This window comes from Odocoileus virginianus, chromosome 20, assembly GCF_023699985.2.
Source record: "Odocoileus virginianus isolate 20LAN1187 ecotype Illinois chromosome 20, Ovbor_1.2, whole genome shotgun sequence".
NCBI lineage: Eukaryota > Metazoa > Chordata > Mammalia > Artiodactyla > Cervidae > Odocoileus > Odocoileus virginianus.
This window is the reverse complement of record NC_069693.1, coordinates 52,078,487-52,093,734: the sequence shown is the minus strand read 5'-3', so window position 1 is coordinate 52,093,734 and position 15,248 is coordinate 52,078,487. Positions and strand designations below refer to the sequence as shown.

Below are 15,248 nucleotides of genomic sequence, written 5' to 3'. Positions count from 1 at the left end.
TGCAATCAGCAACTATAGTAAAGTGAATCTTTTCATCCACCTTTCATTTTTTTCCTTGAATGAGGAAACACATTGGTCTAGCAAGAACAGTGTTTGTGCCTTGAAGATAGCAATTCTAGAATAGATCTGTCTAAAATACGGCATTCTGCATTATGTTGCTTTGTTTGTTTAGAGAGGGTAATACTGAACAGTCTTCAAAGAAATGAGGTGAAGATCCAGTACTTCAAGAACATAATATGTTTTGAGATGACTGAGCAGTCAGATACACTTGTAGGGTTTTTTGTATTTATAAGATCCTGAGTTCTTGATTGTTGGCCAGTTTTCAGGCAGGTAAAAATCAATGCAGTCTGTACATTTTTCTAAGTTTACCCAAAAAAATGCTCTATTCCTCATGTGGCACATGCTTTATGCTGCTGAAGACTAAACCCTCAAAATACAACCTAAGGAGGGAACTAATAATAATTCGTTAGAGAAAATCACTGGTGTTGCTACTAATTCCTGTCCCATTGGTGGTAATGGATAAATAACATGTCCTGGGCAGATGAACTCAACCTGGTAGATAGAAGTTTGCTTGGGTCACAGCTGCCTATGAATATGGGTTTCAAAACAAACATAAAGCCTTAACTTAGTATTTCATTATGTTTTAGAATCATCACTGCCTTAACATTTCAAACATCTATTTCAGTTCTCCTGTAGGAGAAGTGCATGTTTGTTTTGGCTTTTTGTAAATATATATGCAGTGATCTATGGCTTTAAAAATTTTTTTTTGTGTGTTTCTGTGACAATGTTTGTTAATCCAGCCAACTGAATTATTTACATAAAATTGAGCATGTAATAGTTCATGTACCAGTAAGAACTGTCTCCCACCCCGAACCTTAGTTCCCTGAATTGTTCTAAGATTTGTAAAAGCTGAACACTCAGTGATTAAAGAGAAGTGAGAATTCTACCTTTTGTGTGAATTCTTCAACATATTCATGACTTTGTTGCTTTAACTCTTTACAAATTCATCATCCTCTGAAAGTCACATGATGAAATGACTGTGCCTAGTTATTTCCATTACCTTTGTTCATGAAAATATGCTAAGTTTTCCCAGTAGAAAGGAAAAAGACATTCCATTACCAAAGCCGCTATTTTGATGTAAAGTTTTTATTTTGATAAAAACTACAATAAGTTTTTGGAAAATTTTTTCAAAGGAAATTACTCTCTTTTTTTCATCCAAATGTCACCATTTCATAATGGGGTGTCTTTTATCTTTGTAAGTAATGTGGTTCTGGCTTAAGAGCAAATATGCGAGAGTAAGGCTATGAGTAGTTCTTTGCTCAGTCACTAACTGTAGGAAAGCCAAATCAATATATTTGATTCCTTTGAGATAAAGGGAAATGAAGAAATTTTTTATAGACTTACCTGAAAGATGCAAAGTTTGAAGCTACTTTTGATTGGAAGAAAACATATCAGTGTCCGTCTAGTTGTGAAGTTGAATTGTTTTACTAGTGGCAACTGACAGGGTGGTATTTTCATGTAATCCTTTATGATCTCAATTTTAGAATGCTTATCTTAGTTCCAGTCCAAACTTAACCTAATACTGACACTAAAGAGCGCTTACTACTTGAATATTTAAAGTAATGCTTCTCAGATTTGTCTTCAGAAGGCTCTTAAACAAAGACTGGGAGGAATGTGTAACTTAGAGGCATTTAGGAATGATGCCTTTGGTTCAGTTCAGTTCAGTTCAGTTGCTCAGTCATGTCCAACTCTTTGCAACCCCATGAACCACAGCACGCCAGGCCTCCCTGTCCATTACCAACTCCCGAAGTCCACCCAAACCCATGTCCATTGAGTCGGTGATGCCTTTGGAGTCTCAAGTATTATGTGGTTTTATTTTCCTTATATGTGTGTGTGTGCTCATCTTACATACATTAAAGTGTCACTGATTAGATCTGACACTAGGAAAGTACACAGTCTTTTGACTTACTGGTTACTCCCAACACCTAAAAGACTTAAAACACACGAATGTTAATCTAGTCTTTTCAGCAGGATGTAGGCTAATCTAATGATAGTCGAGAAGATAGTCCTTTAAATATCACTGTTTTGCAGTGCTTAAATCCAAAGTTTCTCGCAGGTGTGTGAACTGCATTTACTAGTGTAAATACTTGATACTAGTGTATCGAGAGAGGCAGGCTAAAGAAATAATGGAAAGGACTCTCAGATTGTTGGTGTCCTCAAATTAACACATTTGGGCTCTTTATTTTAAAATATGCATGTGTGGGGACTTCCCTGGTGGTCCAGTGGTTAAGAATCCCCCTGACAATGCCAGGGACACAGGTTCGATCCCTGGTCCAGGAAGATTACACATGCCACACGGCTAAGCCTGTGTGCCACAATTACTGAGCCTGTGCTCCACAATAGGGGAGCCACGGCAGTGAGAAGCCCACGTGTGGTAAAGGGAACCCAGTGCTGCCAAACAGAATAAGTAAATACATCTTTAGAAATGAAATATGCCTGTTTGAAAGCAGCAAATGAGGGAATAAGAGTATTGTCTGTAATAAATGGGAAGAGTGCCAGTATTCATTCATTTCCTTCAACTTCAGGGAAAAAAATCTATATATTGCCTTACTAATAAAATAATAAGCACATTTGTAACTTTGTTCTAAATCCACAAAATCAGAAATAGCAAAGATTGTCACAGGAGAAACTCATTATCAAGGCCCTTCCATTAACTTGGTTCCTTTACCATCTAGCAAGTTAATATTACAGGACATAAAGAAGAAACAACAAAATTTATAACTTTTGGTTTATCGTTGAAACAGTCAAATATTTCAGAAAATAAAAAAATATTTTTATAAAAATTTATCTCCATAGCAACTTTGTTATTCTCAAAGATGCATATATTACCTATGTGAACAAAGACTTTTTCTTTTCTTTGGCCTAAAGAAGTGAGATTAGCATGTGTCAATAAGACCTTGTTCCAAGTTTGGCATCTTCTCACTGCTTTTCTTGCTTTTCTTTTTGTTTTTCACATCTTCTTGCAGCTTTCTACTCTGCTTTCTGGTGATCCACTGCTTTTTCCTTGTCCTGGATGAAATATTTGGTTTTATGATTGCATCTCAGAAATGTTGCTGCTTAGCACTGAATTTGAAACTGATACCTCTCCTATTTTATCTTCTTTTTCCTATGCTGTAACGAGAAATTTAGTGACATCAGAAAATGTAGAGCTTGTGCTGCAATAAAAATTTGGCAGAAGTCAGTGCATCTGAATTAACTTATCACGAAAGGATATCTAACCTTAAAATGCTCCTCAAAGACTTCCCTATTTAAAAAGTGAGCTCTCAAAACTTAAGATTTTATAGTTTGCTTTTTGAGAAGCCATCCAAACTTTGGCAAATGATGCTTTAGGAACTGTTTATATTGTCTTAGTTCAGTTTGTGGTAATAGTTTTTGTTTAGCTGTATTTGAGACTCTAGTACTGATTTAATTAGTTGTAGGCTGGTATAAATTTTTTTTTCGCCTTTTCTTTTGGTATGGTATATTTTAGAACTGTTTAAATCCCGTTTCTCTGACGACCTATGTGTCTAAAGAGTAAGTCTTCAGATTTCAAGTTCTCTCATTAGCTACTATAATGGTGACTCCCTAACATTCCATTTTCCTGGGATTACATTAGGATTACATTAGAAAAGTCCGTCATGAGGATTTGGTGAATGGCCACAAAACAGAGCCTGAGCAGAGTCATGAACAGTTTCAGGACCAATGGTTTTTATCTCGTTAGTTAGATTTCTACTTCTCTTCAGAGCACATGCAGATGTGAAATGAAATTGCTAACAGTTCTTTCACATTTTACAGTTAATAGTCCTAACCCTGCTGTGTTGCTGGAAATAAGGCTAGTTTATATTATGTCTTCAGGTTAGCACTCCTCAAGTTTAAGTAAGTGAGAAACTGTTTCATTATAAGATACATAGGGGAGCAAGGCTTGTAGTTTGACCTAAATGGGAGGAAAAAAGCCATTTTCACATATATAAAGTATCGATTTTCCAGTGGCTACTAAGGAGGGTCATACATACTGGGCTGCCTCAGTATTCGCAGCGATTTAGCACAGTGAGCGTGAGGAGAGTACTGGTTGAAAAGTAGAGAATTCTGAATTACGCCATTAAATTTAGCATCTTAGAATTTTCTTGAAAACCTTGCCAAAACAATAATGCACATTCTCTTAAAGAGAATCAGGGAATGCCTACAGCTCTCCCTGGCTCTGACTAAATGAGCCCTACTGTTAACTCTGAGAGAAGTGGTCCCAGAGAAAAGCAGGCCTGGAGGGAAACAGGGCAGGTGACCCCAGGAGGCCCTGAGGGACCAGGACAAAACCAAGAGCACTTGCGCTGCCCAGGATGAGGCAGGCGGAGCTTCTCCCACATTCCCTTTGCCTCTGTGCCAAGGCTTCTGCTCGCTCTCGAAGCAGAGCTGTCCGAGAAGCTGCAAACAGGTATTGGATTCTAGATAATTAATTCCCTAATTAATTCTCACCTGGGCCCTTGTGGCACTTGGCAATGTCTAAAGACATTCTTGACTGTCACAACTGGGAGGGGACTATTGGCATCTAGTGCGTAGAGGCCAGAGATGCTGCTCAGTTTTCCTTTATGCACAAAACAACCCCACACAAAGATTTACCCATCCCTAACGCCAGTAGTGCCAAGGTTGAAGAGTCCTGCCCAAGGGACAGGGCCAGTTGGCGAGGTGGAACTTTAAGCACTGCTGTGGATGCAATGCTTATTTCCAAAGATGCTCGGCCACTGAAATCTTTAAGAAGTGTGCATACTGCAGCTTGATCCCTGGCTCAGGAAGATCCCAGATGCCTCGGGGCAACTAAGCCCATGCGCCACAACTACTGGGCCCGTGTGCATCAACTACTGAAGCACACGCACCCTAGAGCCCGTGCTCCTCAACAAGAGAAGCCACAGCAATGAGAAGCCCCTACTTGCCGCAACTAGAGAAAGTCCGCACCCAGCAACAAAGACCCTGCACAGCCTAAAATAAAGTGTGTATGCTGTTTAGAAAGGATGTATTAGAAAAGTTGAGTTCTGGTGGGTGCTCAGTTGCTCAGTCATGTCTCTTTGCAACCCCATGGACTGTAGGCTCCTCTGTCCATGGGATTTCCCAGGCAAGAACACTGGAGTGGGTTGCCATTTCCTCCTCCAGGGGATCTACCCAGGAGTCGAACCCACATCTCGTGCATCTACCTGCATTAAAGAGGGTCCTTTACCACTGAGCCACCTGGGTCTTATGTTAAAAAATAAAAATATATTTTAGGACTTCTACTGTAAGCAACTTTGAAATGTAGAAATTGAAATTCACTTAGATTTTCTTTTAATTTCACACTACAAAAGCCACCATCCAGAGTCAATCTGATCACAAATCTATGACAGAAAGAACTGTTCACAATTTGAGTGTCTAGTAATGTTTACAGGCAAGTTAACTTTATTAAGATGACAGAATCAGGAAGTACCTTAGGTATTAATTCCCTCAATTTTTTCCCCTGACCAGGGATCGAACCTGCATCTCCTACATTAGAAGCACAGGGTCTTAACCACTGGAACATCAGGAAAGTCCCTAACCCCTCATTTTATAGGACAGAGTCCATTTAAAAATGTCTAGTTTTCAGCTCCTAGGAAAAAGGATGATGGTACTAGTTTTAGTTACTGCACTGCAGTTACTTTAAGACTGTGTTCAGGAAGATATATAATAGTTTTGATCTGTGAGATTAAACTTGAAAAGTAAATTTTTTGCCGTAACACCTCAGGATGACACAACACCAGTCTGAGAGACATGGTGTAAGTCTACAGAGCAATCATGTTTAGACTGGTGCAGTAGAAATTCAGGCAAAACAGGATGAGGGGAAGGGCCAGGCAATGAAGATGGCCCATGAACTGATTGACAGGCATCCCAACCAAGGACCCCCAAGTTGACAAGTTAGGGAGGTGAGATTTTTAAAGAGTCCAAGTAACAACTGGCCATGCCCACAGGATTTCTAAATGATTTTGAACAGCCAGGCATTCATTAAAGGGAAATTATCCAGCTCTTTGTATTTGATCTGATCATGACATTCTGGAAAACCACAAATCTCTATGAGCGTTTTACATACCTTACCTCCTCATCTTCACTACATCCTGTGTCTGAAACTGTTCCCATCTACCAGGAAGGAAAGACATTCCACAGTCCTCCTTCCTGGCCCTACATGATTGGTTCCATCCAGCGCTCCAGCTGTTTCCTCACCTTGCAGATAAGTTGGCACCTTCAGATGCCCAAGCTGCACACCTGGACCCAAACTCTCTGTGGATGGGTTTCTTCTTGGGAGAAAATGAGCCCTGAGCCCCGTGAATTTGCTCAGGATAAAAGGAGGCAATACCCAGAGCAGGCTCTGAACACTTAGAATAGTGCCTTGCCAATTCAAGTGGACTTATTGTGTCATGTGATGGGTTAGTGGCACTCAGGTCAGAGTTTAGCCTGGGCATCAAGGGCACAGCACAGAGCCTCTCCTGGCTCCAGGGCCACAGTCAGCCTGGCAGACAGTGGACGAGTGTTGCCGGTGGTACCAGCAAACTCCCTCGTCTGCCCTTAGTCACAGCCATGGGAGCCCCGGGTTTCTTCCTCATCTGGCTTCTCAGGAGCCCCGGCACTGCAGCACCAAGGCTGCACTCAGACCCAAGCCCAGACACCCCAAAAAGTCCCAGGTGTGAGGACCCCAACTGTGCAGCTCAGCCTGCTTGGCCAGCTGGGGGAGCCTGCATAGAGATGGGCTGGCGCTCTGGCACTTAGGGAGAGGGAGAGATTGAAAGCAAATTAGATCCAGCCCAGACTAAAAAGAAAAAAGCTAAAAATGAGAGGAAGTCTCCCCGAGCAGCCAAAGCTCGCCATACTTGTCCAAACACTGCTGGGTCTTATTCTGACTTAACCTTCCCCTCGCCCTCGTCCCCTTCATCGCTGTCAGATCTACACTCTCCCGGGTGTCCAGTCCCTGCGGCCCTGCACTTGCTCAGTAGCACCCCCAGAACTCGGAGTGGCCTCCCCCAGGAGGTGAGGCTCTGCAGGAGGAGCCCTGTGTTGGCTGCAGCCACACTTCCACTCAGTGATTTTTTTAAATCTCCAGAAAAACAGGAGTTCGGAAAGTTTTACTAATGATACAAACTAATAGAATAAAAGATGAAACACAGAGACCTCTGTTTGGCTTGAGAATCGAGCCCTGGGTCGGGAAGATCCCCTGGAGAAGGGAATGGCAACCCACTCCAGTATTCTCGCAGGGGAATTCCATGGCCAGAGGGGCCTGGCGGGCTACAGTTCAGGGGGTGGCAGAGAGTTGGACACAACTGAGCGACTAACAACAACACACAAGAACAGAAACCTAATTTGAGGTCATCACCTGGAGGTAGGAAGAGGGTCATTGGCACTGAATTATAACACGTTGCTGCCTTAAAATGGAAGGATTCTTGTTATTGACCGAGATTTTTGTTATTGCATTCCAGTAAACATTTAGCCTTTATCTAGACTTGGATATCAAAGACCAGTTTGAACGTCCTGATTTAATCTGACTAGAAACCGGGACAAGGCCTACAGTGACTTTGTCCACAGAAAAGCAAGCCAAACTTCCTTGGCCAATACAAATAAGATACCAGAGGGATTTTTATCAGGTATTTGAATAATTACCTAAAGAAAAAGATGCTTTCATAATTTAAAAAAAAAAACAGTTGATTAAAAAAATTTTTAAAGATACTAAAACTGACATGGGGTTGCAAAGAGTCAGATACAACTAAGCGACTGAACAACAAACCTTTAAATTTGGGTCCTTCCTTTGTTCAAACTAAATCTCAATAAATTATTATATGTTTATCCCCAAAGGTATAGAATGTATAACCCTTATCTCAACAGTAAGTTTTTCTTAAGGAAAAAAAAAAATCGCATTCTCTTGTAACTTGCATCAGTTCAAACTGTGGCAAGATCTCAACTGGTAAGTACCCCTGGGCTGAGCAGGTGAGCTTTGTCCCTCGTTCATACTGGTAGATTCTTTTCCCTCGCAAGCAAACACTTTGACAGGTGTATACATAGTGAGCTTATTCATTATTCTGCAGCCTACAAAGGAGGACTTGAAAAAAACCACTGACTCAGGTAGGTAGGTTGCCAGAGCTGGACAGTGCTCAAGCAGTACTGGGCCCAACACCCCCAGTGTGCAGACACAGAGGGAAATTGGGACCTCTTCTTGGGGATGAATTCAGATGGTTTCTTCATTCAGACAAGAAAGGATGAGTAGAACCTGAAAACTGCGTCTAGTCTGTAAAGTGTCCAACCTCAAAAGGCAAAATACACCTTTAAATGACTACTGTACTATAATCATTCCTGCATTTCTGGTGTTTTGTAAAGACAAACTAACAAAACTCCTAAACTTAAACAGACAAGACATTACAAAGACCAGTTATGGAAAGCAGATGTTTACAAATAGCCATATATTCTGTCTGCCCATCATTTAGAAGATGGAAAGCCTACAGTTCAAGTATGATCTACTTTAAGCAAATGCAAACTATGTAATTACAGAGCAGCTAAATGGTTATTCACATTACAAAATGGTTCTTCAGAGCATCTCTCTGCATTTGCATTGTCACTTCACATTTAAAATATAACTTATTTAAACATTTAATTTATACACAACTTCAGGAAGTGCGCACTGGGGTAAAATAAGCGGGGAGGAAAGATGGAAGAAGGAAGACAGTCACAACTCCATTCCATAACTCTGTCTGGGGCTGTCGCGTTCCCAAACAGTAGATGTAAGACTGGAAGAAGCATGTGTGCCAACAATAATCACAGTGACTTTTTTTTTTCACAGTGACATTTAAAAAATAATAATTATTCTCAATCTGCCTCTAATGATGAATTTTGTAGAAAGGTAGCCAAAACCTCTCAGACACAGAAACTAGCATGAGGCTCTAAGTATATGAAATCTGGGACACATAAGATACAATGGATATGGCACATCCATCCATCTAATATCAGCATAAGGATATGCCACCCTGGACATAGGAAATTCATCTGGACAGAGGCTGGAATTTCCTCTTACAACACTGTTTCAGTTAAAGCAGATCTCTGTTGCAAGAGAAAATGTGGCAACCAATAGACCATCTGCCAGGTTCAAAGAGCAGGAAAGAATTTGGTCTTAACAAGCCCAGGATGCCTGGCTCCAAGCACTGGGGTTGAGGGGACAGAAAGAGCCCCTGCCAGCTGGCTCGGGGGCTGACCTGGGGGCAACCCCGGAGGGAGGCCCTCCAGCTTCCCCACCATCCACTTGTCTCCCAGGGCACAGATAAGCCAGGCTGAGGCTGAGACTGGCACTACCAGTGTGCGTTTTGTAAATGGCTAAGCAACAGAGGCAGGTAACACAAAAATGTGGAGGTTTTGAGAATACATCAAAATCCATACTACGAGGTTCAGCTGTCCCCGATCTACTACCAAAAAAGGACCAGGGGAGAGAGGGAAAGAAGAGTGTGAGAGATGAAGAGAAGGAAAAGGAGAAAGAGCAAGAACCTAGGGTGGAGCAGGAGGGAGAGAGGGGAGAGAAGATGAACCACGTTCAGACGCTGCTTGTTCCCAGGGAATTATATTGTAGCAGCTCAAAGGAGTCTGTGAGTGGAAATGGGAATAACAACTCTGCTCACTGTGAGAGACGGCAAGAGAGGTCTTGAGAACACTTTGGTCTCCAACATTTGGGGCCTGTTTTCCTGCTTGGTCTCTGTGAGGACGCGCTTTGGGGTTTTCGTGGGAGGTCTGGGCTCCCTGGCTTTGAGTCTGGTTTTGCAGTTCCTCGCTCCTTGTTTCTGCAAAAGCTGGAAGGTGGCAAGATAGCAAGGAGGGCACACCAGGTTTTTCTCAGGCAGGAGGGACCAGCGCAGGCAGCAGGGCTCAGGCTCAGCCAGCAGGGGCGTCAGGGCCGCCGGGCTGAGGAAAGGCTGCGTCTCCTTGACTTTGTGGGGCCTGGCCAGCTCAGTGGGCTGCTTTTCGCCTGCCCCGTCAATTGCTTTCACTCCAGAGGCATAAGCCACACACTCATCCTTTTCCACACTTAGCCCCTTCTCTTCTGGCCGCAAGAAAAAGTTCTTAGTCTTCCTACCCAGAACATCCAAGCCATTTGCAGGCGAAGATTTCAAGGGAGGGAGGACTAAAAGGGCTTTGGAAGTCAGGGAGTCTGAGGCGGCGAGAATTCTGTCAGTGCCTCTCCAGGGCCTTCTGGGGTCCTTGCCCCTAACAGTCTCTGGGGTGGCCCAGTCTTCCAGGCACCAAATGAACTCTTTTATTTGCAGACTTTTCTTCTCTCCCTGACTGTAGGTGGGAAAGCAGATCTTATTAACTTCCCTAGAGGCCATAGTGGGGCCTGGGGGGGTGCCCAGGGTCTGGGAGAGGCTGCCTCCATCCTTCTCCAGGCCTGCCTTGGCCGGAGCTGGAGCTGAAGCCCCAGACTGCAACTTCCCCGCCTCCAACTGAAGCCTGGCCTCCAGGCTCCCATGGGAGAGATTGACACAGAGTAAGCAGCTGCTGGCACTTTCTTCCACCCTCGCCTTCTTAAGCTTCTTCCTGGGCCAGATGCAGGCAGTTGGAGAAATCTGTCCCCAGCCTCGGACCTGCAGATAAAGCAGTGTGTTACTCTCAGCCTAGCTGCCCCCACTGTGGCCCATCCCCATTTTGACTCTATTTGAATCAATATTTTTCTTCAGATTGACTTAATTTATTTTAGTTTTAACTTTTCATGCTTAGTTTAGCCTCCAACTACGCCACAGTATTTGTAATAGTATTTTTATTTTTTTTAATAGTATTTTTAAACACTAAAATACTAAGCGATAGTATCTATCAGCACACTGACATGCTGACTATATATATTTTTTAGATGTGTATTAAAATAAATTCAGAACTATTAAAATAAAATCAAAACCATACTTGTCCTGCCTGCCAGGCTTTCTTGTACTGCAGGCTCTCTGCGCTTGCCTGCACCAAGGAAGGCTGTGTGAGGATATAACCAAGAATATGGCTCCCACCAAGAACCCGACCATGTTGGCACCCAGATCTCGAACTTTCCTCTCAAAACTGTAAGAAATAAATGTCTGCTGCTGAAGCTGCCCAGCTTACGGTATTCTCTTATAGCAGCCCGAACTGAGACAGGGCTGGAGCATCTCCTGTGGTGGAAGCCACCCCGGGCATTCTACAATGTGGAGCAGCACCCTGGCCTCAACCCCAGTACATCCAGAAACAACCCTCTCCCCTCCCCGCCCTAGCTGTGCCAAGCAATCAGACCAATTCCCTTACAGTTCTAAATTTAGAACTGTATTTCATTATTGATTCTAAGAATAGTTTAAGAATAAACCACCGGGTTCTGTGTAGAACCACCAGGATAGAAATCTCTGGTCTCCTGGGGAGTTAAATAGCAGGAGTTAAGTTAGGTAGCTTGAGTTAAGGGAACTGGGTTCTGGAGTCCAGAAAAGCTCAGTTCAAGCTCCTGCCTTGACCACCGCCTGGGAGATTTTGACACATTTCATTTTTGGTGCTTTGGTTTCCTTTTCCAAAAAGTGAGGCTATTCATAACACCTGAGAGGGTGAATGAATTGATGTATGTGAAGCATTTAGTACTGTGCTTGCCCATACAGAATGGTCATAAATACTCAAAAGGTACTGCTATTATCATCATTAATATTCTACCTCTGTTTCAGAGGTTTCTATGTTTCATTGCTTACACATTTTTTTGTTTTTTGCAACAGTAACTATTTCTGAAAATAGTAAAAGGTTTGTGTCAAAACCCTGACATGCACAAGACCTAACTCAAGAAAATACTCACCGCTTCTTCCCATCCAGTTCCAATGACAAACTCTTTGGCTTTTTTATCCTGTTCAAGTGTAACGTCACTGACACTGAGAAGACAACAAACATGATTCTTTTCACTTCTTCCATCTGGACAAGTATAGATTAATTCAGTTTCTTCTGTGCTTTGAATTTCATAATTTTCACTATTTTCTAATTCAGTCTCATTTTTGTGACTGAAATCCATTACTGTGATGGTTGCTTAAAGTCTTTAACATCTTCTTCCTGTGGTTTAAAATGCAAATGGAACTTAGCTTTTAATACTGCTTTGTTTCTTTTAAAAAACCAATTCCGTAACTCAGGTGAAACATTGTCAAGACATGTTCAGGAATAGACGGAAGAAATATTATGAAACCATCCTTTGCCAACTATTGGCATTATAAAATCCAAGGCTAATTTCAAAGACTTATGGATTTAGGACTTCCCTGGAGCTTTCACTGCAGGGGGTGTGGGTTCTATCCCTGATCAGGGAACTAAGATCCCGCATGCTGAATAGTGTGGCAAAAAACAAATAAAACACCTGGATTTATTTAAAAGAAAAAAGATTCATTGTCCATTCTTATCTTCCAAACTCATGTAAGAGATGAAAAAGCAAAAATATGCAAAAAGCAATCAAAGGTCAACTGAAAGGGTGGCTATGTGATTTCTTACCAATTACATGCAGTTTTCCTTCTATTTGGAATGCAAAAATCTGCAGTGGTATAATATTCATTTTCTGATGGTAAACTTATGCCTTGTGTATAGATTTGAAGTAAATCAGAGCTCATGTTCTTCCACTTCTTGACTTCCACAGAGATTTACAATCTGATTTGGTTTAAGAGTCACTGGTATAAAACATACATCAAAATCCATATGTTTCCAAGAAAATCACATCAAGGAAACACAATGATCACAGTGAAAATGCTCCCATGGGAAAATGCATTTGCAGATGCAACTAGAAAATTGGATTTGGAGTACAAAGCAGGAAGGCACACACATGTATGCCAGAAGATATTAAATTCTATGACATATGCTATTGAAGTGGCTAGAACAAAAAAATGTACAAAGAAGAAAATGTTGACTGAGGTCCAAGCCCCAAAAGTATATGTCTGGATAGACAAGAATAAACCCAAAGAAAAGTGATGCTTTTCAAGATGAAAAGGCCAAAGAAACTTAAGATATTTAGAAATGAAATAAAGAAGATGAATGAAAATTAAAAAAAAAGATGAGTGAGAGTCTAAGAAACAGAGCCTATGGGAAATTCAGTGTGATACAGAAAATATCTTTTCTAGCAGCATGTAAACTAAACAGCGGTGGAAGAAAATGATCAGCAAAAACCCTGTTAGTAGGGGCCTTCCCCAGTTGTCCGGTGGCTAAGACTCTGCACTCCCAGTGCAGGGAGCCTGGGTTCAATCCCTGGTCAGGGAATTGGATCCCGCATGCTGTAACTAAGACCTGGCACAGCCAAAAAAAAAAAAAAAAAGCCTGTAAACTAGCTTATTATTTTACCAATTGAACATAAGCCATTATGACTTGCTTCAAAATAATCCTGCAAGGAGGTGGGGGTGGTTGGTTGTGGTTAGAGAGAGAATGAGGAAATTTAAAAAGCCACAAATTCTGTTTGTTGTAGAAGGGTATGAGGACATGGAGGTTAACTGCACTATTCACTCTACTTTTGGGTCACTGTGAAATTTTCCATAATAAAATGGTTTTTTTTTTAAGCCATCATGTTAACATAATGGTTCAAGAAATAAAACATGGGATAACAGTGGAGGTGAGCAAACCATGAATTTTGATCTTAAGCAAACTGAATAAATGTATCAAAGAACAGATTACACGGTTTGGATAATTTTAACTGGGGTAAAGACCTTGAACAGGGACTTAAAGAGAAGAGATGTACCAAAAGGCGGAGAAAAAAATCAGAAAAAAATTGGAGAATATAGTTTACAAAAATGATTTGGAAAAGTGAAAGTGAAAGTCGCCTAGTTGTGTCCGACTCTTTGTGACCCCATGGGCTATACAGTCCATGGAATTCTCTGGGCCAGAATACTGGAGTGGATAGCCTTTCTCTTCTCCAAGGGATCTTCCCAACCCAGTGATTGAACCAAGGTCTCCCACATTGCAGGCAGATTCTTTACCAGCTGAACCACAGGGGAAGATTTGGAGACACTCCATAAATAACTGGCCAATTACTCTAAGTAAAAGGACTTAAGGCCTTCTCATTGAAATTACTGAATACAAAAGAAGGCGTCGGAAACGCAGGAGGAAAAGAAAAAACACAGACATTACCTTTAGGATCTCTGACCCCACGTTGTGATGATGTCATTTGTTAATGAACTGCTAAGTACAGAGACTACCAAATGCCTCTTTGTTAGACATCTGGCAAACTCAATGGAGCTTTGACACCCTAACCAATCTGTAACTTAGAATACGAACTGCCCTGCTCCTGAAAGGAACAAAGACTTCATTACCACTGGTCAGTGGCAAAGACACACCAATATTACAGCAGAGTCTAGTGAAAGGACATTATCTTCTGTTACTACTCTCACAGATATGTTGTATAAAAGTTAAAATGAGGACCAGTTTTATCAAATTTTGGCTTGGTTTGGTTTTTAATGGATTATGTTTTTGGTGTCATGTCTAAGAACACTTTGCCTAATATGCAGATGACACCACCCTTATGGCAGAAAGTGAAGAACTAAAGAGCCTCTTGATGAAAGTGAAAGAGGAGAGTGAAAAAGTTGGCTTAAAGCTCAACATTCAGAAAACTAAGATCATGGCATCTGGTCCCATCACTTCATGGCAAACAGATGGGGAAACAGTGGCTGACTTTATTTTTCGGGGCTCCAAAATCACTGCAGATGGTGACTGCAGCTATGAAATTAAAAGATGCTTACTCCTTGGAAGGAAAGTTATAACCAACCTAGACAGCATATTAAAAAGCAGAGACATTACTTGGCCAACAAAGATCCGTCTAGTCAAGGCAATGGTTTCTCCAGTAGTCATGTATGGATGTGAGAGTTGGACTATAAAGAAAGCTGAGTGCCAAAGAATTAATGCTTTTGAACTGTGGTATTGGAGAAGATTCTTGAAAGTCCCTTGGACTGCAAGGAGATCCAACCAGTCCATCCTAAAGGAGATCAGTCCTGAGTGTTCATCGGAAGGACTGATGTTGAAGCTAAAACTCCAACACTTTGGCCACCTGATGTGAAGAACTGACTCATTTGAAAAGACCCTGATCCTGGGAAAGATTAAAGGCAGGAGGAGAAGGGGACGACAGAGGATGAGATGGTTGGATGGCATCACCTACTCAATGGATATGAGTTTGGGTGAACTCCAGGAGTTGATCATGGGCAGGGAAAGCCTGGCATGCTGCAGCCTGTGGGGTCGCAAAGAGTCGG

General features: G+C 41.8%; 1 protein-coding gene across 4 annotated transcripts in view; it reads right to left on the bottom strand.

The window, feature by feature from the left end:
* C20H16orf46 (chromosome 20 C16orf46 homolog) overlaps positions 1 to 15,248 on the bottom strand; it is a 64,360-nt gene that overhangs the window by 32,226 nt on the left and 16,886 nt on the right. For 3 of the 4 annotated variants that reach the window (XM_070451497.1, XM_020903700.2, XM_070451498.1), the window contains 2 exons: positions 11,846 to 12,093; positions 8,461 to 10,640 (listed from right to left, as the gene is read on the bottom strand). In XM_070451497.1, the coding sequence (XP_070307598.1) occupies positions 9,636 to 10,640; positions 11,846 to 12,055 (1,215 nt within the window). In that variant the 5' untranslated portion in view covers positions 12,056 to 12,093 and the 3' untranslated portion in view covers positions 8,461 to 9,635. Of the gene's footprint in view, positions 1 to 1,404; positions 3,172 to 8,460; positions 10,641 to 11,845; positions 12,094 to 15,248 lie in introns of those variants that run through there. The other variant, XM_020903703.2, reaches the window with a different exon arrangement.